The sequence below is a fragment of the Myripristis murdjan genome, chromosome 17 (assembly GCF_902150065.1).
Source record: "Myripristis murdjan chromosome 17, fMyrMur1.1, whole genome shotgun sequence".
NCBI lineage: Eukaryota > Metazoa > Chordata > Actinopteri > Holocentriformes > Holocentridae > Myripristis > Myripristis murdjan.
This window is the reverse complement of record NC_043996.1, coordinates 29,299,000-29,325,817: the sequence shown is the minus strand read 5'-3', so window position 1 is coordinate 29,325,817 and position 26,818 is coordinate 29,299,000. Positions and strand designations below refer to the sequence as shown.

The window sequence follows — 26,818 nt, the reverse complement described above, 5'->3', positions numbered from 1 at the left end:
TTTCAGAGAGACAGAGAGAGAGAGAGAGGAGAGAGACGGTAAAATGAAATTCTGACTTTGCCAGGTCTCCTTCTAAGCAACAAATAAAAATAAAATGGTATTTAACAAGCAGCAGATATTTAACAAAAGGACATCCTCGCTCACTCCAGCCTCATTTTTATGCAGCCGCCAATCACTGAAGACGTATTTCACATCTGTTACAGCTCGACCCGATCACCTTCAGGCTCAGATTAATAATCCCAGTGGGTTTGAGAGGGTTCTCCACTGAGGTGGATAAATCAACCTGTAATATTTCTGTGGTGTTCCTGTAGTAACTGCATCTCACACATACACACGGCCGCCTGTAATCTCTCTGTATTATTCCTGTTGTAACTCTGTGGACGGATGTTGACACAAGATGGAAACAGGGTCCAAAAGCCTGATCACAGCAACAGCCAAAACATGCTGCTGAAGTGTCTACGAGCAAAGCAATGTAGCCCCGCCTGCTTACACATCGTACAAGAACGTTAGCTTAATGTTTTAATATACTTATAACTTATATTATCATAAAACAAACAGCTGATGTGTGTACATATCTGCTTCACCTGGTGCACCAACAATACATCGATTTGTCACTGACACACACACACGTCAGATATGTTATCGCCCGGAGACGCCGCACCTCGGATTGAATCTGGGTTAGGCAAATAGGGCGAGATCAGAGCTCAGCCCATTTTCCCTGCCCTGACCCAGCTGCCGGCCGGCCCCGCCGCAGGAGCTGCACCCTCGTCTTGAGATGTCGAATCGCGCTGGAGATGAGGTCAGTTCAGTCTCACGGCGAAATGCCACTTAACCTCCTGAGGGGAGTAACGTTTGCACAGCCGGCACCGAAATGTGTCGAAAAATGCCAGCTCAGAGATCAAGAGTACACCTGCAGCCAGTTAGTGAGCACTATATAAAAAAGGTAATTAAGTGGTTTAAACTTTCTACTGTCATATTTGTGCAACAGACTGCCAGGGTCCTGACTGCAGCCTCCAAGTGGCTGTGATTTATAGAAGACTTTTTTTTTTTTTTTTTTTTTTTACATGGTGAGTCCTCAGGTGTCTTTATTTGAGAGAAAAAGCTGATTAACAAACTAAAAACCACTCATGTCGTTAATCAGCACTATTTTTAATTTTTGTTCAGCTACATCTCTGCAACACTGCTTTGGGGAACCACCTGTAACCTGCTTTCTTCTTGTGAGAAAAAGTGGTTGATGTCACAGGGCTTTTTTTTTTCTCAAAAGCTGAACTTGTTTCAGTGGGGAAAAAAAAAAAAAAGTAATGCTGGCGGCAGCACTTTTTAGGCATCTGTTTTCAGATCAGCCACTTTCTAAGAATTCTAGGAAAAAAACACAGTGTGTGATCATGGCCTTAGACAGGCGTTAGCTGGAAACAGGAGGAGATACGGTGGCTGGGAGAGGACTTGTAACTGTCTGCAGATCTTCAGCTGGCATAACTACGATGATGTATTTTAGGGAAAAAAAATAATTACAGAGCCGGTGAGGGAGAGGGTAATATTCCAAGAAAACAACTCAGAATTTTCAAAATTAAAGTCATAAATTTACAAGAAAAAACCGCCAATATTCTCTGAGATTAAAGTAGTAAAAAAAATCACTAAAACAAAACAAAAAAATCATGTTTTTCTTGAAAATTTGTGGCTTCTTAATCTCAGAATTTTTTCGGGTTTTTTTCCTCATAAATTTGTGAGTTTTTTCTTCAAAATTTACATCTTTAATCTTGGAAATTCTGAGGTTTTTTCTCAGAATATTTTTTCCCTACAATGGCCCTAATGTGTCGTCATACATAACAGACCTCGTGTTCGTCTCATTCAAGGTCTTCAGCTCTAAAAAGTAAAAGCATCAGTAAACATTTTTTTTTTTTTTTTTTTTTTGTAATGTATACAACTTGTCTGTCTTCACCAAATAATATAGCCTTCACTTATGTCAGGTTGTTGGCCAGCTCAGCCAATATCTGGTCAGCTGATCATCAATGCCTGATATTCTTTCCTATTTTAACATTTAGAGTTCAGCTGATCTGCTCCCACAAACAGGCTTTTTGTCTTTGTTGTAGTGATGTCTGTCTGACATACTGTCACCCAGGTAACGTGTCAGTCCCAGGCTGACGATATGATTGGTTGCCCGAAAAGACGCATCAGTGACGACACTGGCACCTTGGAGAAAAGTTCAGAGATTTTGAGTGCTCAGACAACAACAACAACAAGGGAAATAAAAACAAAGATGCTGGGTGCTGTGTTTTTTTCTGTAGATGGTTGCATGCTGCCGCATATTGGAGGAAGACGCAGGTGTTTTAAAAAAATATAAGGACATAAGCCCTGAGTCAGTAGTTTTGCTTGAGAAGCGAGCTGACCCGACCCCGAGGTATTTTCCTGCATTTGTCTCATGTGGTTCAGCCCTGATGTAGGAGACAAGCCACAGGTCCTGAGTCTGTTCACTGCAATGTGTCTCAGTACAGATTAAGACTGATTATTAGTCACTCAGTAAATACTGGAGCTGTTTTCTGCAAGCCAAAGACCTCTCTTCCAATAAATGTCAGCTAAACTGTTGACTCTCCCTTCTGCAGAAACATCACCAGGCAGAAAAAAACCACCCAGCTGCTCCCAGTTAGGAGACACTGAGTTCATTCCATCTTCTCACTGCTGGTGCCACTGGTGATGCATCATCTTCCTTCACTGGAGCAACTTTGCTGCAGCTCACAGCGTTTTAAAATAAAGCTAAAGGCAAGATGGTTCACCGAGTCAAAGCAACAAAGCTACATCTGGAAACAGATCTAGAGTCTTCACTTGGTCTTATAAGTCCAGGGGGCTGATCTCCATCTAAACCATGAAAACGCCTCAGATATCTTTCTTTTTCTCATTGTTGTGCAGTGTGTTTTGGCAGCTGCACCTCCATGATAACACCAGACAGGTGCTCAGAGATTTGTGATGCAACTGCAAAACCTTCATTACTCTGCTTAGCCCGACTTGACCATATCTGAAAAAGCTGCAGTCCAGTCGTGAGACGGATGCGGGACAGGCGGCCGGTCGGCTTCTGCGATCGGGACCGTCATTCATCCAAACCGAGAGTCTTGTGCTTCTTTTCATTCGGGTTCAGTCGATAAGCCGCTCACAGCTTGCATGTAAACATCGACAGTGAAAATCCAGCCTTGCCTTTTCTGGCCGTGCAGTTTGAGCTACTTAACCTACTTAGTAAAAGAGACAGTAACTAAAGTTGCCAGGCAACCCAAAAGGTTGAAGCCGGGAGGCTGAGGAGAGGCCGACAGGGGGCACGCTGCCTGGAGCCGGCTGTTCAGTCACTAAGAATAAGTGACAGGCCCCGGCCTTATCTCTCCAGCCAGACTCGACGGCATGCTGCGGCTGGGGGAAGTGACAGGCAGCAGAGGTGTGTTTGCTGAAAAAAATATCCATCCGAACAAATCAATTCACCCAATATCGAATCTTTAAAACTGAATGAAATGGGATTACCTTTATACTAATGATCTAATCCGCCTTATTTCAAGAAAATAAAGTTACTCTAATCCAGGTGAGAATGAAGGAAAGTTTTTTTCCTTACGTGCTTAAATAAAGAATGAAACTACAGAGCTTAATACAAGATGAAATCTTTTGCTGCGGCAGGTACTTTTGGTATTTTTTGCAGCGTAATGGGACCGAGGCGGGACCGTCCTGCTCTAAATGCGACACCGTCTCCGTCTGCTGAGATGACAGTCACAATGAAAATGTCAAGTCAGTGATGGAGCAGCGTCTCAGCACGCAGCCGGCCTGCCCTTTCCTCCTGTGGACTGAGACACGTCTGGGTGATTCGCTGGAAAATAGTGAAAAGCCCAGTGGGGCGAGTGCACACCCTTATCGCTCACCGCTGAGTCCTGGGAACTTTGTTGTAATACAAAAACATGTGACTTTGTGCCTCTGTGCTGGCGGCCTGTCTGGATGTGATGAGCAGTGTAATATTTATGTGTATTTAAAACGGTTTATGTAGAAAACAGTGAGCTGCTAACTCTCTTGTGTAACTTGAAACTCCATTTTGCTGGTTTACTTTAGTTTATTTTCAGACGGTGCAAACATTTAGAAAAGCTTTGAAACCTCAAAGTAAAGCTAAACACACTCTTTGCGCTTGTATTTAGAGCATGGACAGTCAATTTGAAAGTGAAAGTGACGACTTAAGTCCATCACTTTCACTTTCAAATTCCACAACTCCACAGGGACGAAGCGAGCGCAGTGCAAGTCCAGTCCGATCCAATCCATATTATCTATGGAGCACGTCATACATTGAAATGTAATCCCATGGGAGAAAAAAAAGGGGGAAAAAAATACAAAACAAAATACAAAAGAATTGAGATAATAAATAATTAAAACAGTCAATAAAATGTGACCAAAAAGAAAGAAAACAGCAGAAATAAAATATAATAAATATTATAATAAATATATTGAAAAGTCAAATAAATTGAAATAATAAATTAAAATAAATTAATTTAATTAAAAATACAGTTAAATTTTATTTAAAAATATAAATATGAATACAATTAACAGAAATGTAGAAAAGAGGGAGCAAATAAAATGCGTTTGTAAATCCCACCTTATGAGGAGCAGTGAGACTGTACATGCCTAACTGAGTGCCCTTGTTAATTGCCCCCAATTTGCGCTCGTGTCTACTTCACAAACACGGCTGACAGCTGAAAGCCTGTTAGAACAAACTGTTTCTGGGCTGTTAACTGCAGTTTGCCTCAAAAATAAAATAAAACATACACACATAACACATGGTGGGTTATGTGTACATGTAATTCTGTCATCACTCTCAAGCCACTGTGCATCAGAAGCTGTGAGGTATTAAAACACAGTCAAAGCTCTCAAACTGCCTCCGATGCCGACATGGCAGCACAGCCTGCCCGCTGTATTGAGATATTTCTTGGCTGTCGTTTTTTTTCTCCTTTTCGCAGGAAACGGCGGGAGCCCGGGGCTGAGCAACACCGACCTCACCGGCTTTTTTCTGTGGAGAAACACTCGCCGGTCCAGGCCTTCAGCAATCAGAGCCGCTGCTGCTGAGCCGGAGCTGCCAGTCAGCCACACAATAGCCTGGCATCGCCTGCGAGGGGCGGCCTGACAGCAGCCATTGAAGCGGCTCGGACGCGTGCCGGCCAGGAACAATGGCCGAGGGTGCAGCCGCCGCAGCTTTTCCACCGCAGGGTCCAAGTGTCAGCTCGCCCCTCGCCTCACCTCAGCTCACCTCAGCTCACCTGGCTCGCCCGTCGGAGCTGCTGCAGACTCTGAGTCATAGTGCAGCCCGGCGTGAGAGAGGCTGCACCCGCATCCCTGTTTCCAAACCCCACCATGCTCTGTTTTATTCCTTTTCTCTTTGGCATGAGAACAGCGGCCTGTCCTCGCTGGGAATCTGTCTGTACTAGACAGGCAATATCACTGCAGGATCACAATATTTAATATCAAGTCTCAGATGTGGTGTTCTTTATTTGTTATATGTGGCTATGGCTGAATCCATGATCTTCACTGTCAAATAACTTGATTTGACTGATCAATTCAACATTTAGTCTGCAAACTAATGCCAAAGTCTCATGGGAAGCAGAGCCAAAAAGTGATGCTTCTTTAAACCAGCAGCCAAAAAACCTAAACGAGCCTATTAATTTTATAATTAAATGACTTCAGAAAAAGTGGACAGTCTTAGCGTCTTGCAAGGTCTTAGCAGCTGGAGTCAGCAAATGTTTGGGATTCATTTTTGATTTTTATTTTGAGGTTACTGATGATCTACTACTCAGCAACTCGAGATCATACCTTGGTGATTCAGTAATCTTCCCTCCACCTTCCCTTATAACTTTAGTTCCTCTCCCAAATAAGCTGGAGCCACCACAGATACCGGATTGGAAAATAACTATAACCCAGCTGGTGATAACTATGTTATTATGCTCTGTCAAGATTTGCATTTGTGGACAAACTCGTGTTAATTCCACCGTCCAGCGCGCTGTATGCAGGCTGCTGTGTCATCACTATCCCGGCAGAAATTTAAATTTAAAAAGTAAACTGCAACTGGATCTACAGGGGAAGGCATGCCACATTAAGATGCAATTATTCCAGGGGAGAGAAAAAATGGAAATGCAATGCACACACAATATTCCTTGTCAGTCGACCAAAATAAACAAAAAACTCATTACATTCATTATATTCTTTTACATTTCACATGTGCCCTGGAAAATGAGGGGCGATTTACTTTGAAAAGAAGGAGAGGCTCAGACTGCATCAGTGCTGAATGCGAACCAGCGAGAAATTCACAGTCTACTCAAGTGTGCTGCATCAATCAATCAATTAATCAATAAATCAATCAGTCACATGCTGCACAGGAGCAGAAAATTAATGCGACAAAAACGAAAGCAAACAGACACTGGTGAAAGAAGCAGGACCTGTCTGAAGTTTTCTGTCAAAAACGTTCCTCAGTGCAGAGTCTCAGGCCACAGCAGCTCAGAGCATCTCCACACATTTTGTTTGTTTGTTTGTTTGTTTGTTTGTTTGTTTGTTTGTTTGTTTGTTTGTTTGGTTTGAGATCCTTGGACAGCTTGGCGGCCGGCTGGACTCCTGCATCCAGTGAGTTGCTTCACAGTAAATGGGACAAAGCTAAATGCTAATCAAATGCCATAAAATGTATTTCAGTGAAAGCAGTAAAGTAATCAAAGCCAAACAGAAAGTCATCGCTGTCCAATCACAGTCCTGCAGTGAAGCAGGGGGGCGTGGCCGAGGTTAGCGGGTGCACAGACGGGCGGCAAACGAACCACTGACCTGCTGACCTCTGCCAACCTGCCAGGCCAGGCTCACACTGCAAACATTTAGCCGCCATCTTCCAGTCACAGACAAACTTTTGGGACTTTTGATCCAGTTTTATCAAGCTTTTCATCGACATTTTACATTAAATTATCTTTCTGCACTGTGGTAGCTTCACCATTTCCAAAGAATTTCACCTGATTCTCATTAGAATGACATGATAATTTTTTTGCCACTGGCACAACTGTCTGTCAATGATAATTTTACTGGAATTATCGCAAAATATGCTCATAGTTTCAGGATAAAAAAGTACATTTGCTGCTTAGCTTATAGCTAAAATATATAAGATTTTGAAATGTTCCTCTACAATTTTTTTTTTATTTTTTTGTGTATACAAACCAGCTTTGTAAAATTTCCAAGTCAAGCGCTCAAACAGCATTTAAATTTACATTTTTCACCTTACAACTTGTTAGCACGGCTTCTTGCATCTCAAAAATCAAAATCTACAAATCCTCCCTGATCTTAAAGCTGTCAAATAGTCAAGACACGTTAAATCAATTTTCCACCGGCAGGGAGAGCAGACATTTTGATATATTCCTCAACAGCAGTGAAAATCAAACTGCCTATTTATTTTCAACATCGTCTGAAAGACTTCAGCCATGATTCTCCAGTCACAGACAAACAAAAAAAAAACGATAATAAAAAAGTGAGTGATCAAAGCGGCAAGCTGTTGTGTGTGTGTGTGTGTGTGTGTGTGTGTGTGTGTTATTTCTGAAACATGGCAACGGAGACAAACCTCACTCGGCACAGACACAGATGATAACGGTGGAAATAACAGAGGATCTGAATTTGTTTTGGTATCTTTGGTTGTTTTTAATCTGGCTTTTATTTTGGAGTAATGTTACAGCCTGAATTTTTTTCAGTTTAACCACTGTTTTTCCTTATTGATTATTTTATTTATTTATTTTTTATTTTACTGACTTTTCTTTATTTTTTAATAGTTTTTACTATAATTTCTAGTCTAGAATATTTTTTTATTGTTGTTTTATTTTTATTTTTATTATTTTATTATTGTTATTTTTTGTCTGTTCTTAATCTAGCAACATGAAATGCTTTTTGTACGAGAGGTGCCAAATATAAATAATTCGAGTTGAGCTGTTGTTTTTTTTTTTAATTTACATCAAGATGATTTATAGATTAGTGGTCAGACTGTTGCATCGTTTGAGCCGGGCTTAATTCACCTCACCTCTGTGTCAAACACACGCAAAAACTATTAGTGCATCAGATTACACTCTCACGGTTGTCCGATGTGAAAAGTGAGCCCGCGGCGGGCCAGACGGGGGTGAGCCGGCTCGGCTGAGTAATGAGCGACTATGAAAAGCAACACTTGAAGGTGCTGCCACTCCACTCCGGCGGCCCGCCCAGCACTCCAGCCTAATCAAATTAGTCAGCCAGCGAGGGGAAACAAACACTCCCCGGCTGGACAGGCTCCCTAAATCACAGATGTAACGCTGGAGCTGCAATTATAATCACGCATCCAGCTGAGGCTTGAGACGAGGTTTACAAATCCTCAAATAATGATAACCTTTATTTATCGAGCGTTTTTCTACACCGTAACAACTGAAAAATGGTGATAAATAGACAAAAGTATCTGGAGTAAATTATAAATCATTGATAAGACATCAGTATTAATGTATGCAGGAGCAGTATTTGATAGTATCAGTGCAGTATTTATTACTACACAAAGTCAGCAAACTGCTTGCACCACTGAAATCTGCAAAATATCCATAATTCTTCCCCCTCCATTCACCTGCTGTGTGCTTTATTCTGCTTCCTGAGAAACGATGAGAAATGATGCGAGTCTGCAGCCGAAATACTTTGTTTGCTTTTTGCACTCATCTTTTTTTTTTTTTTTTTTTGACATTTCCTTCTATATGTAAATAGATGTCTGCCTTTTTTTTGCACCAGTTGGCATTTTTCGGATTTCCCCCTTTTTTTTTTTAGTAGTGTGTGAGCTCTTTCTGGATTATTTTGTGTGTGTGTGTGTGTGTGTGTGTGTGTGTGTGTGTGTGTGTGCATGTGTGTGTGTGTCATTTGTGAACTGAGGCACCGCAGACAAACCTTGTTTTCCCCGGCGCATGAGAGTAACGATGGAGACGAGTGTGAATCTGCTGTGGCGTCTCTTGCAGCCGCTTTTTTAACTATATTTTTAATGAAATGATCTTCCTGCACTGTCGCAGTTTCACCATTTTCAGTAAATTTCACTTGAGTCTCGTTAAAACGACACGATCTGTCAGTGATGATTTTATCAGACTTATCCTGAATTATGCTCAGTGATTCTGGATTTTAACAAATACCTGTTCTTGCTTGGCTTATAAATGAAACATATCAGATTCTGGAAGTTTCCCTCTGTGATTTTTTTTTTAATTCTATAAACCAGCTTGGTAAGATTTCCAAAGTGGGAGTGCAGGAACAGCGTTTAAATTTACATTTTCCCTTTTCCACCTCACGACTTGTTGGCGAGACTTCTTACATCTCTAAAAATCGAAATTTGAAAATCCTCCCTGATCTCAAAGCGGTCAAACAGCCGAGGCACGTTAAATCAATTTTCCACCGGCAGGGAAAGCAGACATATTTTGATATTTTCCTCAACGGGTCAGCAGTGAAACTCAAACTGCCTCGGGTGTCAAATGAGTTATTTTCAACATAGTCAGACAGACAGACAGACACATAGACAGATAGACAGACAGACAGATACAATAACAACAGGCCGAGCGTCTCCATCAAACCACCACGGTGGAGACTTCACACCCTTTTCTGAAAGGAGGTCAGCCGAGGCGCTGGATCGCAGACGGAGAGCCCGTCTGAGCTCGGCTAAAAATAAAACTCGGCCGGGATACGGCGACGGTCTCAAAGCGCTCGACATAAGTTGTTTTCTGTTTTTCTTTTCTTTTTTTTTTCCTTCTCCTCTCTCCTTCCGTCAGAATTAGATTACGGAGCACATTTCAAAAGGACAGGAAATGACTAAGCAAACGAAGAGAGAGAGAGAGAGAGAGAGAGCAAAACACACCCCGGCCTGAGGGAAGCACACACACACACACACACACACACACACACAGGCAGCCGGTCAGCTGTGCACGCGGTGACGCCTTCAGGCCACCCAAACGCTGTGTTTTCCCCTCTTCACGGCCACCTGTACCTCCTCACCGACCAGCCACACGCTTAATGAGATTATACGTTCAATAGACGGCACTCGGCGTTCTCTGCGTCCTGAACGCCGCGGCGATCTTGATAAGCGAGGCCTGCTCTGCCCAGACGAGAGCGTCCCAGTGAGCTGATAAATGCGGAGGATGACGGGCAGACAGACACAAACAAAAGGCCGGGCTGTGAGAGAAGCCCTTACGAGGTTTTGCCGAGCGACCTCGTTATCCCCCGGCTGAAATTTTTTTTTTAAAAAAGTGTTTCCAAGGCTCAAAAATAAGGCAATTATTTGTATTGGTGACTTTAGTGTTTTCTGTTGTTTTTTGATTCTGGGTTAATTCTCAGCATGGCTTCCCTGCTCCAGCTGCCAGAGCGGCTGCAGGGGAAACAGACAGCGTATGCCTGTGTGTGTGTGTGTGTGTGTGTGTTTATGCGACACAGAGGTGGATACTCAAGAGGCAGATATGAATATACAAGCCATGCAGGGAATACAAACTGTGCGCCTGCGTGTGTATTTCTGCACTTTTTAAAGTCACTAAGGATACAAGCAGCAAAACTAAACATGGAAATAGAAACATGCGTGTGTGTGTGTGTGTGTGTGTGTGTGTGTGTGTGTCAGACATCTTACCGTTGACGCAGATTTCATACGGCGCACACAGCTTGCTCTCAAACAGACAGCCTGTCAGAGGAGAGACAGGAAAACAACAAGCCGGTCAGCAGGTTGACACGTCAGTCAGGACATGAACAGCAGTCAGCACAGTTCTCTGCTCAGACACAGGCGCTGTGCGGTCCAACTGAAAAACCCAGTATGATTACTGTGTAACCATACTGGGTCATTCCATGTCATTTCAACAAATGGCCCACGCGTTTGGGTCTCAAAAAAATCAAGAAGCTGGGGCCCAAACATGGTCGACCACGAAACCGGAGTAATTTTTTTAACCTTTTTGAGGTGCTGGCATGCCTACCTGTTATGATGTATGACAGATGTTTTTGTATATTCTGAGAGAGTAGGTGGAGGTGTGTTATTGTACCAAATTTCACTTTCCTATGTGGTGTAGTTCCTGAGATATTGACACCTGAAAATGGAGGAAACACAAGGACGCGTGAAAATCGCACCAAAATCAACACATACTCCCCTCACTAAATTGGCCGTATCTCCAAAAGTATCCATCTGAGCAAACAAAAATTTTACAGTGTGCCTATTGGATAAATAAGGAACAACTGGTGAATTTTTCAGAATTGTTTGAAACCCAAGTGCGTGGGATGTCCTGAAAATTTGTTGAAATGACATGGAATGACCCTACTATTGCCCCTTTTCCACCAAAAAGAACCTGGTGCTAGTTCGGTGCTGGTGCTAGAGCCGGTGCTTAACTGGTTCCAACAAAGAACCGGTTTGCTTTTCCACCGGCCAACAGCCAAGCGGAGCCAAGTCAGAGCCACGTCATTACGTCAGCGGAAAACATGATCACGTGGGTGTGCGAGACGCTCGCTCGGAATCACAATAGACGACAAATGGACGTAGCGATGCAAATACTGCTTGTGTCTTTACAAGCCTACACTGTGATCCCGAGGTGAAAAATGCAATTATCACCGGCTACCCGTCATATTTGTGGTGGGAACGAACGACGACTACATTTAGCTATACGTTTATAGCGTTCGCTGTTCCCGTTTGGGTCTGTAACCCTGCCCACCAACGACGTGGTGGGTCGCGTCATCTGTTCTTTCTCTGGCTCCTGTTTAGCCCCGAACCAGCCCTGGGACCTCTTTGGTGGAAAAGGGGTATGTGAGATGAGCATTATCGTCCTAACTGTGCTAAATATGAGCAGGAAGAGAGAGAGATACCTGAGAATATTTGGGTGTGGTTCGATTCTGAAACGTTACTGGTGAAAACGGATTTCTTGAGACCCCATTAGCTACGGGATTACAGTTTTGTCATACTTGCACCTTTGAATGTGGGGTGTAAACTCACTCCAGAGCAAAATCACGCCCAAAAAAGTCTGGCTTAACGTCCGCCGTGTGAATTAAGGTTGGATAAAAAGCAACAGAACATCTGGTGTCCAGTCAGCACTGAGCTACAGAGCAGTGATTCTCTAACCTTTTTCAATAAAAATGGTGGTAAATTTGGAAGAAAAAAAAAATCCAACCCAGCGCCATCGGTGTCTGAACAACAACCTGATGCTGAGCAGATTCGGTTGTGTCTGTTTCTGCTTCTTCTTCTCTTCCTCCTCCTTGTTTCCAGCTGTATCGCTGCTACATTCATGAATTCGCAGTGTACATCCTACGAGTATCAAACTGAAATTTATGGAGCATCATGAGATAATCCCACTTGTTCCCAACACTGATCAACTGGTTTGCAGAGTTTTCTCCAATCAAGTGTCATTTTCTTGATCCAAGTGGGCTAATCTGCCTTAATCTGCCTCGTTTCACCATATTTATACTTAACAAATGAACCTGCATTGGAAACAAGTGGGATTATCTCATCGCACTCTCATTGCACTTGCTGGAAGAAGAACAAGATTTCAACTTAAAAATGGAATGTGCTGGATTTTTTTGTTTTTTGTTTTTGTTTTCTTTTGTTTTGGTCAGAGTGAACAAAAGTCCTCGCTCGACGACCACGGCGGCAGATTTAAACCACAAACACACACATCTGACACCTGCAGGAAACCCAGAGGGCAAACTGATAAAATGTGCTTTATCAAACTCACTTTCACATTTTTTACAACACAGGCTAATTCTTTTAGCAATTATGCATCACTGATATTTTTTAAATTGACCTGCAGTACTCCAACATACCACTAGGGGCATGTGTGCCCCCGATTTGAGAACCACTTTAACAGACGTCATGAAGACGTGAACTCTGGGTTTCCCTCATCGAGTGTGAAGCCTTCCCCTGGGCTTGATGTGAGGCCTGGGTTGTTTTTAGATTAGATTAGATTAGATTAGATTAGATTAGATTAGATTAGATGAACTTTACTGGCCCCAAGGGGAGATTTGTTTGAGGATAAAAAGTAACATAAAAAACAGTAAGGTTCAGACAGAGCATGGCTCAAGAACAAACACATTTGAAGCATACAATTAAAAAAAAAAAAAAAAAAAAAAAAGCTCTGCAGTCAAAGAATAAAAAGTTAATAATAATTGATAAGACCTGGTATAAATGAGGCTAAGTCACACTATAAGTCATAAAAATAGCACCTGTTGTAACCTGTTGAATAAATACAGTAAGTTCATAAGAAATTTAAAATAACATACTGGCTCACTGGGAAGGCTCTGGTCCACTGAACTGGGACATAATCTTGATTAACATCATTGATAGTAACACCTGTGTTTACCCTGCTATTTCAAAATGCTGTGGAAAAACCATACAAACTGTCAGCTAGCTACCCAGCAGGTTCATTTAGCAAAATAACCTAACGTTCATGTTAAAACAGAAATTATAGCTGTGACAAATAGTATTTTTAACCAAACAGGCTCCGTTAGCTGGTGTGTTAATCAGATTTGAACAACAAGACAGAGACGGTTAGCGGTTAGCGGTTAGCTCACAGGATACGACAGCTAGAAATAAGCCGGATGGACCAGATGGAAAAATAAAATAAAATAAAACAATGAAAGTTAAGCACGTCTTGAATTGTGTGGAGACCAAAGCGCACATTTAGAAATACAATCAGCTGTTTCCCAGCAGCTGAGGCCTTAAAATACTGCCACCAGAGAGTGAGAGAGAGAGAGAGAGAGAGAGAGAGAGACATACACACCAGCTTGCATCCATTGTTGTGACGTCCAAGGAAGATTAAGAAGTATTAAAAAATTATAGAAACACAAAAACAAAAAGTAAAACAGTTAAAAGCAGGAGACAGCGGTGCATCGCCATGGAAACAGAGAAATCCATTAGATGGGGTATCAAGTCACATGACAGCCTCTGTTCATTGATTTAAAAAAATAAAATGAAATAGAAACTGGGATTGCATCTTTACACTGAGGTCATGGCTGCTCAGCTGATTTTTTACACATCAGAGACAAATTGAAGATGATTTTTAAAATAAACTCTCACTGTTTTGATTGTTCCTGCTGCAGATGCCGGTCCAAAATTACTGTCCAAAATAACCAGAGGACACTAAAACTGTAATGTACCGTTATGTGGCCGCCAGATCTCATTTTGTTTTTCTGTTTTAACGTGAAAACACAGTCGATATTTCTCTCATCTACGACCTTACCCATTTATTCCCACTTTGTTCTTGTTTTCTTGTTCTTTAATTAAGGCATTAATGAAAGCTAATCAGAGCTTCTAAAGCCTCAAAAGGGAAATATTAACATGCATTCCTGTTTTTAAGTTGTGGTTTTGCACAAAATGAGAATGCTAATTTTTAAAAAAACTGCACGAAGGCCGGTAAATTAATCACGCTCACATACCTGACAGCACATCTGCCCTGACCCAGAGCTCCTCAGCAGTCCAGCCTCATCCACCTCCAGCTCTGACCTACCAGCCTGCCTTCTCCAACACACTCCAGTATGAAGCCTGACTGTGAAAACCCTGTGTAAGACGCGGCTCTTCCCGGTGACACTGACTCCCAGCTGCCTGATCATTTTCCATCACGTTAAATAGTCTCCTTTCACAATTTATTTCGGCCGTGACCCGGGATTCGGCGTCATGTGTTTTGTGGTTCACAGCGTTTCATAGGAGAGTTAACCACACCGCTGACTCTCCAGGCCTCAGCGTTTCAGTATGCATCCCTGTGACTACACACACACACACCAATACACACACACCAACACAGTAAATAAGGTTTAGTTTTTACAATCTGCCTCTGTCTGATGCAGCAAAAACAGTAATCCGGCCTATTTCCGCTTAATGCAGCTTTTCCATTTATTGTTCTAAACACGCAGTATCAAGTGTCTCTTTACTGCTGCACAGGAAGTGATGCGTTTTAATTTGTCCAGAATAAACACGAGAAGAAGAACTAGGCACTTAGCATGAGCACACAGATACTCTCCATTCTCCAATATTTTTAAGTTGAAATCTTGTTCTTTAAGCAAGTGAAATAAGAGTGCGATGAGATGATCCCAATTGTTTCCAATGCAGGTTCACTCGTTAGGTAGAAATATGCTGAAACGAGGTGGATTAAGGCAGATTAGCCCACTTGGATCAAGAAAATGACACTTGATTGGAGAAAACTCTGCAAACCAGCTGATCAGCGTTGGAAACAAGTGGGATTATCTCATGATGCTCAATAAATTTCAGTTTGATACTAGTAGGATGTACACTATGACAGGGTTTATGCAGGAATCCCCAAGTTGAATTTACTACCTTTTACTACCTTTTTTACTACCTTTCAAATATCTTTTACTACCAACACGGCAGCTTTTTGGGGGCTCTGAAAACTCAGAGCCAGGGGTGTAAACTAACTTTTTGGCTCACTGGCCAAGAGGACCAGTAGATGGAAAAAATCTACCGGCCAAGCGATTTTTTTACCAGCCAAAATAACAGATTGCCTTTTGTTGTCCCATATGCATCTGTTTTAGTACTTTTAATTGAGATAACAGTATTATATTGAAATACATGTTTAGAGAAGAGGCCAAAGTAAGATTTAAAATACATTTAAATATTTTGTTGTTGTGAACAATTATTTTTATTTACATTAACTCTGTAAATATTACTAACTGTAATTGTAAATATTAATAGAACAAAATAACCTTTATAAATAAAATAAATCTTTTTTTGTAAACAAAATGGCATTTGCAACCAAAAAGGCAGTCATATTTCCTCTCAGACATCCCTTAATATGCCTAGGTAACCTAAAACATGGCATCTCTAGTCGTCAGGTCCATCCATGAAGTCAGGCCGCCTGCCTCTGACAGAGTCCCGGTGCCACAGCATCACAGCTTTGCTCGGATCAGACTCACTGATGTCTGGGGAGCAGAGTTGGACCATCAGGAGATCTGACAGTGTGTCCCAGTGCGCTGCGTGTCGTCCTTCTGAGCTGGCTAGGCTAACCCTGGGCTAACCTCACAACATGTGACGCGACGTCGGGGAGCTACTGAAGTGCGACACACAAACATCACCGGTCAAGCGCTAACGTTAGCTACCGTATGAATTTAAAGCCACCTCTTGCATAATTTATTGCATGACTTGGTGCAAATATTTACCCGCCCCGTGGCAGGTAGACCTCCAAAATTAACTCACCAAGGGAATATTTTAGGCGCATTTGGCGAGTGGCGACCGCTAGTTTACAGCACTGCTCTAAGCTGTGAAAACTTACATTTTCCCATTTCGGCAAGTGGTTTGCTCACACTAACGTTTTGAGACCTGCATGAGCGCAACATGCGGCAGGTGAACCAATCGCGTACACGCTACAGGGTGGCAAATGCAGTCAGGATCACTGATTGGCTATCAACGCCGACACAGGTCCTGGTGTCCTGCTCGCACATATTTTTCATTTTAATATTTCTTTAATTAAATGAACTGTAAAGAAAAAAACAGCATCAATGGAAAAGTCATAATATACTGAAGGGATGATGAAAAAAATTACTACCAATTAAAATTGTGTTAGTTACCTTTTACTACCTTTTAAGGGCCTTAATTTGGACTCCTTTTATTTACTACCTTTTACTACCTTTTACAGCCCCGCGGATACCCTGTATGAACTCATATGTGTTTATATTTATGGGTAAACGTCACATCAGGCCCAACGAGGCGGCTCCGGTGGCTCCAGTTTCGATTTGAAGCCTGGATATGAGAGAAAATAAGATGTTGACACTAGATGGTCCTGCATGTGTCAGCGGCGGACGATAAACACCAGCAGTTATCCTGAGTTAACATCAGGGGGAGCACACACACACACACACACACACACACAGGACGATACATCACAGCAGCTCCTTGAACGTTCCCCTGGGATGGGACGGGCAGGCGGAGGACATATTTTATACTGACCGGGGATATGGCAGCATGTGAACGCCTCTTCATCCTCTATGGCTCTCTATCGCTCTCTCTCTCTCTCTCTCACACACACACACACACACACACACACACACACACACACACACAAACAGTCTGCCAAATCGTTTAATGCAAAATCTCGTATACCCCGTGTGTGTGTGTGTGTGTGTGTGTGTGTGTGTGTGTGTGTGTGTGTGTGTGTGTAGAGGCTTGCAGCAAGTGACAGTGGAATTGCTCAGACAGGCTAAGGTCTAACAGCAGGCAAGATGTTCTGTCCTTACACACACACACACACACACACACACACACACACACACACTCACACTGAGGGTTTACAGTGTCACAGCCCTTCCATAAAGTCCATTTGTTTGGCAGCGGTCGGCCTGTTGGTGTGTGTTTGTCCCGGAGCGACGCTGACTCACGCAGCAGAGTCACTCTCCCAGAGTTTGTAATGACTTTCCTCCACATCCTCAGACAGCATTAAGATTATATTATCTTGTTAAGTTCGTTTTTAATGTTTTCATTTTATGGACTTTCACTGCAAAATGAGGAATCAGCTGTTCTTAAAATACTCAAAATACTTTCCCCCAACTCAAAGCTGGAATCTGGGACTATTTTCCAGAGCATGTAATAAACCCGCCAGTGCACCAGGGGGTTAATCGATATCGATGTTGTGATATGAACTTAGATATCGTCTGGGATTAAAGATAGTGTAATATTGTGATATGGCAGAAGTGATGTGTTTTCCTGGTTTTAAGATAGATAGATAGATAGATAGATAGATAGATAGATAGATACTTTATTGATCCCACTGGGAAATTCAGGTATCTCGCAACTCACAGTCCATACATAAATTCGCACATTCATAAATACACATAGATACATACACAACAAAGGCTTTAAAGGCTGCATTACAGGAAAGAAATGCAATTCTCTGAACTTATTAAACTGTTCTAGCTTTTTTACTATTTGTCTCTGCCTGCTTGGTCATCATATCCACATTACTGGTGATTATTTTACAAAAATCTCCTGTGTGTCATCCCCACAATATCGTCACAATATCAGTATAGAGGTATTTGGTCAAGTATATTGGGATATTTCATTTTGTCCATATTGCCCAGCTCTAGATAGATGTATATATCAGTTCATGCATGTTCTGTGCTGCGTTCATTTGAACTCGGATATCGGAGATCGGGTCTTGTGAACATTTTCATTAAGACTGTCCAAAGATGCAGTGGCAAGCTGATGTGACCCCCCAGATCCGCCACGGTCTCAGGGTCTGACCGGGTGCCTTGGCTGATGTGTCGCTCTATTGAAATCAGTTTCAGGCAGCATGAAAAGCTCAGATTGCATCAATGTAGTGACTTTGTGCAGCTATGACGTTTCTAACAAAAGCCATTCCTAAAGGATCATTTCTGAGATGTCTATTCCTTTTTTTTAAATTTAATAACAACCCTAGAGAACTGGGAAGCCTTGAATGGCCGTAATCAGCTTCTCATCCATTTGGCATTTGCCGGGCAGAGCTATTGTTCATGAAGTAAAATCACTTCAGCGTAGTGGCTGATGGCCGATGACCTCGGAAAGTTCTGCTATGGCCAACTTCTCTTTGGCTGACAAGCTTGTTGAGCGTCCACAGATTGTCCAATTGCTCACCGTGTGAATGCACAATTAATCACTAGTGAGCGCAAAAGGGATGTGGACGCTGTATCGGACCAGTTCTCCAATTTACAGATCGACCTTCATTCTGAACTTCACCTGTGGTCTGGAGTCAAAGTAGTGACCGAAGGATTGAGACTAGGGTTAGCCCTAACCCCAACAAACAAGCAAATGGGGTTTGTCTGCAGGACGGATGGACAAGACGGTAGCAAAAATCCTTCACTGATCAAACTGCACTTTCCAGTTGACATCCTTCATACTTTTTTGAAAATCAAATGCCCGCTGTAAGTCCTGCATCCTATACTGTTTTAGCCAACCTTAGGAATTTGTATACTGTTTCTAGTTTTTATGTGATGTCTGTTTTCTACCAAAATTGTTTGTTCTTATGCTGTGTGAAGTGCTTTGTTGCAGACTTGTTGTAGTGGTCGGCTCTCAGCAGCCAACAGTACAAAACTGGTTGCACTGAGCAGCCTGAAGGTGTGAATATGTGGGATTATGTGAATTCAACCTCCGCCTAGGAGTTTCCAAACTATCCGAAGCCTGTCTGCGAGCGGCTCAACAAGGTCTCGACTCGTGACCGGCTGTCTGTCAGCCCTGGTTTGCCACAGAAAACAGCCTGCGAGTTGTTTTGATCATGGAGCAGTGTGAAATCTGCTGTGTAACTGCAGCGGGGCCGGCAGTGGGTTGGTGTGCTGGCAGGTTCGTGGGCGATGGAAACGAGAAGCGAAGGCAGCAAAATAAACACCAGGCAGGAGCAGAGGGAGGCAGCGTGTCTGGCATACTGAAATGCAGCCTAATGAGACCGCAACAGTCAAGAGGGAAATGGGAACTGATGGCAGAAAATAATAAAAATAATAATAACAATAATCATCGTCATCATCATCATCATAACAGCAGTAGTTGGTGCTGACAACACCATAGTTTCCCTCTGCCAATCAAGAAAACATAACTTTTCTATGACCACCACTATTAGTCCTACCACTACTACCATTGCCAATACTACTACTAATACCACTACTAATACTAGGAGTGGTACCACCCATACTACTAAAAGTACTTCTACCATTACCAGTAATACTACTAATACCACTACTAGTATCAGTAGTGGTACCACCAATACTACTAAAACTACAACTACTACCATTACTAATACTATAGCACTACTACCATCACCATTAGTCCTACCACTACTACCAGTACCAGTACTACTACTATTACCACTATTAGTAGTAGTACTACCAATACTACTAAAACTACTACTACCATCACCATTAGTCCTACCACTACTACTACCATTACCAGTACTATTACTAATACCACTACAAAATTTAAGTAGTAGTACCACCAATACTATTAAAACTACAACTACTACCATTACCAATACTATAGCACTACTCCCATCACCATTAGTCCTACCACTACTACCAGTACCAGTACTACTACTAATACCACTATTAGTAGTAGTACCACCGATACTACTAAAACTACTACTACCATCACCAATACTACTACTTATACCACTACTACTACTAATAGTGGTGCCAACAATACTACTAAAACTACTACTACCATCACCATTAGTCCTACCACTACTATTACCTACAAAATTTAAGTAGTAGTACCACCAATACTACTAAAACTACTTCTACCATCACCATTAGTCCTACTACTACTACCATTACCAATACTACTACTAATACCAGTACTAGTATTAGTAGTGGTGCCACCAATACTACTAAAACTACTACTACTACCATTACCAATACTATAGCACTACTACCATCATTACTATTTCTATTAGTACCACTACTACAAGCACTATCAGGATATGTACTATTGCTATTACAACTGCTACTTCTATGCCACCACCACTATTACTACTGCACCACTACCATTATCCATAGTATCAATACTGATATTATTACCACCACTACAACAATTACTGACGAGTACTACCACTGTAATCACTGGAAATACTTCAGCCACCAGTAGTAGTACCACTACTGCTACCTCTACCTCTGGCATCGATACAGAAATCATCTTCAAAAAATATCTTTTGATTAATATAAAAACAACAATGATGTTTTTTCTTTATGATAGATAGTACACATGTGGGCGGAAACACACACACGTGGGTGGAAACACATACACACACACACACACACACACACACACACATATTAGGAGAGTCCTTGAGGGACTGCAACAGGCAGGGTGCCAGGCCACCGGCTGAAAATAGTGAAACTATAGGATGCTGTAGCCATGGCAACACTCGCTCATCACCAAGTGAGCCTCTCTCTGCCTTTCCAAAGATCAAAGAGGCGCCGATTAGCTGAGCACTCACCTTTCCTCCTCGCTTTCCCATTACTGTCTGCAGTTACTGTGTCACTCTGCAGGCTGCTGCCCTCGTTATGCAGCGTGATAAACCTTTAAAAACAAACCTAACTTTCTCTCCTCAGACACGTTAAAACAGAGGAAGGAACAGCTTGGGCCTCATTTTCCTATGCAACAATATCCAAGCATTAAACCCATAATCCCTTGCATTTTGGGGCTGCCTCCTGTAGTTGGTTGAGGTCCGAAGTCGGAAATGTGCCATTACCGACATTTGTGTGTTTGAGCTACGAGACAGAAAAAAGACAGGAATGCCCAAAGAGTCACGAAAAAGTCAAGAAACTCACATCGTCAAACAAACTGAAATGAAGGAGGAAACACTGCAGAGTTCACTAAACGGCTCTAAACTCGCTTGCCAGCTTTGACTGCCATTGCCAATCCACATTAAAGGAATACTCAACCCAAAAACACAGGTTGATTCTGGATGCACCACAGATTTGTTGGGTCCACTTCGTCAAAAGAAACGAAGAAAAAAAAACCTTCTCTTTATCCTCTTTGGCAAAGCAACTGAGGATTTTATCATCTTGTTGTCATTATAGGGCCTATTAACAGATTGTTACTGTCTTGGAAAAAAAAACAGTTGGAGGAATTAAATTCTGGCTGCTGTTTCGATGGCTTTGTATTTCATTGGGTTTTGAGTGCTCATTTTGCAAAATCAGACTGAACTGGCCCATGTGTGGACTGCAACTGAACGACACAGGACGCATGCAGACACTGAGGACAGACCGCTGATATAAACTGTATCACTGACTCACCCCAAGTTGTCGCAAATGTCAGAAAAAAAAGGGTTAATTGGATGCCTCACGGAGAGCAAAAGCTCCAAAAACTGCAGCCACTTCAGTTAGAAGAGAATTGATGGGCAACTTTGACGAAAAGCAACAAAAATGATGTGAAAACCCTCTTGTTCACGTTCTCTAACCCTTCGTGCAGCGTAATCCAAGCCTGAGCTCTCCACTCATATGTTCGGTACGTCTCAAACCAATGGACCTTCGCCAAATAAACCACCTCCAGAAAATGCTCTCATACAAAAGCACCTGAGCACGACTGGCCCGCACGGTCTCCGAATCGAAGCCGCCCCGCCTCTGACTCGCTCATTGGCCAGGAGTCCCGCTCGCTCATTGGCTACGATGACGCTTCAGACACTGTGACCGTGAGGCTTAAAACTTCAGGACAACTGGCTGTGAGTAAATGGTGCAAAACACCTATTTTTTGAGTGAAATATTCCTTTCACAGAAGCCGTTTTCACCTCTCTGCAGCTGTATTTCACCTCTGTCAGAGCGACCCTGTTTTCCACCCACGATGCAGTGCGGCTCTAACGAGAACACACAGAACACAGCGCTCTGCCATAAGCTCGCGTTGCGTGTGCTAGATATTAATTGTGTTTCTATTTTGGCGTAATTAAAAGGGAGCAACCACCCCCGGCTGTATTTGTTTGCCTCTCTCCGGGACCCGATACAATAATCACACTGGTTTCCAGCAGATCCAGCCTTGTTAAAAACAGATACATGTGACAGAGACACGCTGTTTACAAAGGGATGGAGTTTCATTACAGCAGCTATGGGGGTGTTCACGCAGCGTTTGGGCCAATTTCTCCAAAACAGCATCGCAAAGAGCGAGAATACACAAACAGAAACACAAGACAAACAGGGCATGGTGTGAAAAGGGAAAGCGTTTGAGAAGTTTTCACCACAAAAACGTTCCATCCGTTTTCTTTGTTCCACAGATGTTCGCGTCCTCTTTACAGTTTCCCTGAGCGAAGCGTTCGAGGTTGCAGATGAATTCAATAATTACTACTAATGGGTTTTATTTTCGTGCCGGCAATCTTTTAGTCGGCGTAGGTGTCACATTTGTCAAACGGTGCATATCTCGTGTTGCAATGAAGCGCTCCATTTGTCACCCATCAGGGAAGACAGAACTGATTTCAGTGTTTGTTCTTTATTTTTTGCACTTTACTGATCCTGCAGACTCACAGCTATAAATGAATGCGTGCTATTACTCACCAATTATTCTGCAGAGATTTCATTTTGCGTTTCAGGTGTTTAGCTGGTGATTTTGTGCGGGGCAGGGCAGGGCAGGGCAGGGGGAGCGTCGGTGTGCTGCTCCGAGGCATTTCAGCGGCACACACACACACTTCTGTTATTCAGTTACGGGGCAGTTTCTGGAGCAGCCAGGCCACCGTCACACCAATTTTATTTAACCGGCAGCAAAACAGACCTGCTGCACCGACCAAATGTGAATCCAACGGCCGTGATTCAATTTTAACCCCTTGAGACAGTCATCAGCTCCTCGTTTTCTTTGCATGTATTAAACTTTCATCTGGTATTTCTAAACCACTCAGCGTTCACATGACGTCTCTGCCTGTGATGCGATCTTTTGCAGTTGTGCTGTATTTCTAGGGCCTGTTGACTATACAAAGCGAATTTCCATCAAGCACAAATTAAAAAACATAGATAGGATACAAAACTCATTTAATCTTGCTTTGTACTTGTGAAATCACCCGTTTACCATTTAAAAAGACAATCTACAGGTACTCTGCACCTGGCTTGATGACTGCTGACAACATGTACCTGCAATAAGTCAATTTGGATGAAAGCATCTGCTAAATGATGAAATGAAATGAAATGCAATTTTAGTCTAACATGACTATTATTCTGTATGAGCTGCATGAGAATGGGGCTTTTAATGGGAAAAACACATGTAATGAGATTTGTATTAATATATTGATTACAAGTAATGGCCTGCATGCTTGCTGAGGCTGTTGGGAGGTGAGAGCAGCTGGTGACCTGAGCCTGGAGCCCACAGTGATCCTGTTAAAGATGAGCCAGAACCAGGAGACCAGAACCAGGCCACGCTGCCAATCGATCGCCGGACCGGCTATTTGTGTGGCTGGTTTCCACGGCTTTTTTTTCCCCCCCAAACAAGCACTTTGTAGGGTCCAAAGAAAAAAAAAAAAAACATAAAAAAGAAAGATTATGCCTGTTAGGTTGTTGTTTTTTGGTGTTATATTGCATGACTTTTGCACAACACAAAATGCTTGATTTGAACTTTAGTTTTGTAAAAGCTTCTTCAAGTATGAAACGCATATTTCCCTTCCTTTCGTCTCATTTATATTCCTGAGGGCAGTCAGGTATTATTTTTCCTGCTGACAGTTACTGCTAAGAGTTTACACTTTCGCTTTATTTGGAAAAGATCTTTCACTATGACAGCCAAATCTTTGTTGCATATGCAGAAGCAGAATCTGTAATACAAAGAGGGCCGTTATCTATTTTAAAATAAAGAAAATTGGTTTCGGGATCAGTATCAGCGTGTGAAGCTTTAAACAAAAAAAAAAAAAAAAAAATCCCAAGCATCCCAGCATCACGTACGTCAGGGAGTCATTAAAGTTTTGAGGAAAGAAGCCGAGGAAACAATGAGTGATAAATACGCTGAGAGGTTGGTAGGCGGCTTCTTTGGCTTAAAGATCGGAGCGTATCAGAGGGAGCTGGAGGAGGAGGAGGATGTGGACGGGGGCACCGTGAGCTACTTTTGGACTTTTGCTGCCATCCTGAGTTTTTGCTCTCCGGTTTCATCACTCCATGCCAACAGAGTGTGAAATAGGTTGCAGTATTGCACGGCGGACCAAAGCCAAGGCGACGAAGCGGGAGGAATGGAATTTCAATCAGCTTCACCCTGTGAGCAAAGAGCAGTGTCCACGCTGTAGCCTTTAATGCCTCCTGGCAGGGCCATTACAGGCTGTGCTCTCTGGAAAAAAAAAAAAGAAAAGAAAAGAACAAAAAAAAAAAAAAAACAGAAAAGGCACTACATTTCCCACGATGCCATCTGTCCGTTTGCATCAGACACCTGCTGCTCCCGAGGGAACGAGCCAATAATTAAAGAGAAAGCGGTCACCTTGAAAGATAGGAGCCAATAATTTAAAAAGACCAAATGAACTTTTCGCTTTATTCAGGTCTGTTTTTTTTTTTTTGGGGTTCGAGTTTGATTTGAAGTGGGAAAACGAGCCAGAGGCCATCATAACTCAAAATGTAGTCATGTTTTACTCCCATAAACATCCATTAAATGTCAGTTTTTGCATCAAAGTGGTCAGACAATATATTTCAGAGTGATAAATACATCTTCAATCTCATAAATCACCACATAAACAAAGAAAGAAGTGGACTATTCATTGAGAAAGCTATGTACTACACAATAAATACGCATTTTTTCTTATTCTCTGCCTCTGTTTTCAGCTTGGAGTTTTTTTTTTTTTCTATCTTAGCCGTCTCTGATTAGCCATCAGCAAACTGTTTTGAAGATGTAAAGCCGGACGGCAACATGTAAGAAACAGCTTTCCATCCGTTTCTCGGTATAATCAAGGCTGAGAAATCCCTCTTTAACCTGTCTGCTCTCCTTCATCTCCGTCTCCTCTTCGGGGCTGAAGTGGATTTAACAGATCAAATCAATATGAACTCAGGAGCTTTCGTCTGGATTCACCTGCTCGGCCCGTTCCACGTAGAGATCAGGCAGCCCTCAATATATAATCAATCACTACACCCGAAAAGATTTCTGCAGTTTGCTAACAGTGTGAAATGTAACAGCATGATGAAAAAAAAAAAAAATAGTTGGAGAGACAGAGGTCTACTGCACCATCTGTGGCCATTTATAAAACAGGAGCCTATCATGCATTTATAGTGTTTCCTAAATGGCCACAGATGCTGTATGCGGAAAGACCCCTGACTCTGCAAGCAATTTTCGACATCATTTTTAATTCACTGCAGCAGATGCTCGTATCCAAGGTGACCTCGGTGCCTTGCAAGAGGACACGTGGGCCGCTGCCGGGATCGAACCCGAGACGGTCCGGAGTCAGAAGCGAGTCCGAGCCGAACGCCTCCCTTTCTCCTGCACTGAGCCAAGGTTTTCTGGTGATGTAACACACACCTTCTGGTGGCCATGTTGGAGGTCAGCAACATCATCACAGATCCAAGAGTGTGTCCCGGTTACAGTATAAATGTCTTTCTAACATGAATGTGACAAAAGCCAACCTGCAGCACTCTACAAGACGACTACTTGCCCCTAAAATAGATGTGCAAACCGTAAACATAATAAAACAATAAAGACTGCAAACTGTTGTAATCTTTTCTCAGAAATGTAAAATCCAAACGCACCTGAATGCAGCATGTAAAGTGGTAACGCTGCCTCATGTTTACAGACTCTTCACGCTGACTGCCAACAGAACAGCCGCTGCAAATATCTGGTTTGATAAAATTACCAGTTTGTATTTGCATGCAAACGGCTATTTCCTGTGGCTGCTTCACAATAAAAGCCCCCCACTGGAAACATGAAACTGCAGCCTTTGCGTCCAGCAGGCATCGGCCAACGTGTGATGCTGGTGGTATGTGTTATTACAAGGATGTGAGTGCCTTAGTACACACACACATGCACATAATAAAGAAATCATTTTTAACCCTCCTATTATGTTTGGGGCCAATGTTTAACGTCTCTAAAAAAAATGATTACAATCATGTTTTTGCTTCATATTTAATGAGTTTTCCTAATGTAATGGGTACTACCGGGTAAACATGAAATTCACATGATGATATGTTTTCAATGTCCTGTACATACTTTGTAACACATCGGTTATAAATAACAGAAATCTGTACTTAGAAATAATGTAAAGCCATTAAAACACCAAAAACTAATATTTCTTTCCAATTTTAGGTCAGTCAGTGACATTTGATGGTTATTTGCATATTTTTCCATAGTGGCGTAATAGGAATACTGGATCTATGGGTGGGGGTGGGTAGTGTTATGTTTTATTTAAAGGACTATTTAGGTCATCAACAAAGAAACATAAAGTACCTGACACAT

At 42.3% G+C, this 26,818-nt stretch overlaps 1 protein-coding gene across 1 annotated transcript in view; it reads right to left on the bottom strand.

Moving 5' to 3' along the window:
• Positions 1-26,818, bottom strand: part of LOC115374602 (receptor-type tyrosine-protein phosphatase N2-like) — a 274,717-nt gene that overhangs the window by 238,965 nt on the left and 8,934 nt on the right. Inside the window, exon 2 of the mRNA XM_030073582.1 lies at positions 10,625-10,675. Coding sequence (XP_029929442.1) covers positions 10,625-10,675 — 51 coding nt within the window. The remainder of the gene's footprint in view (positions 1-10,624; positions 10,676-26,818) is intronic.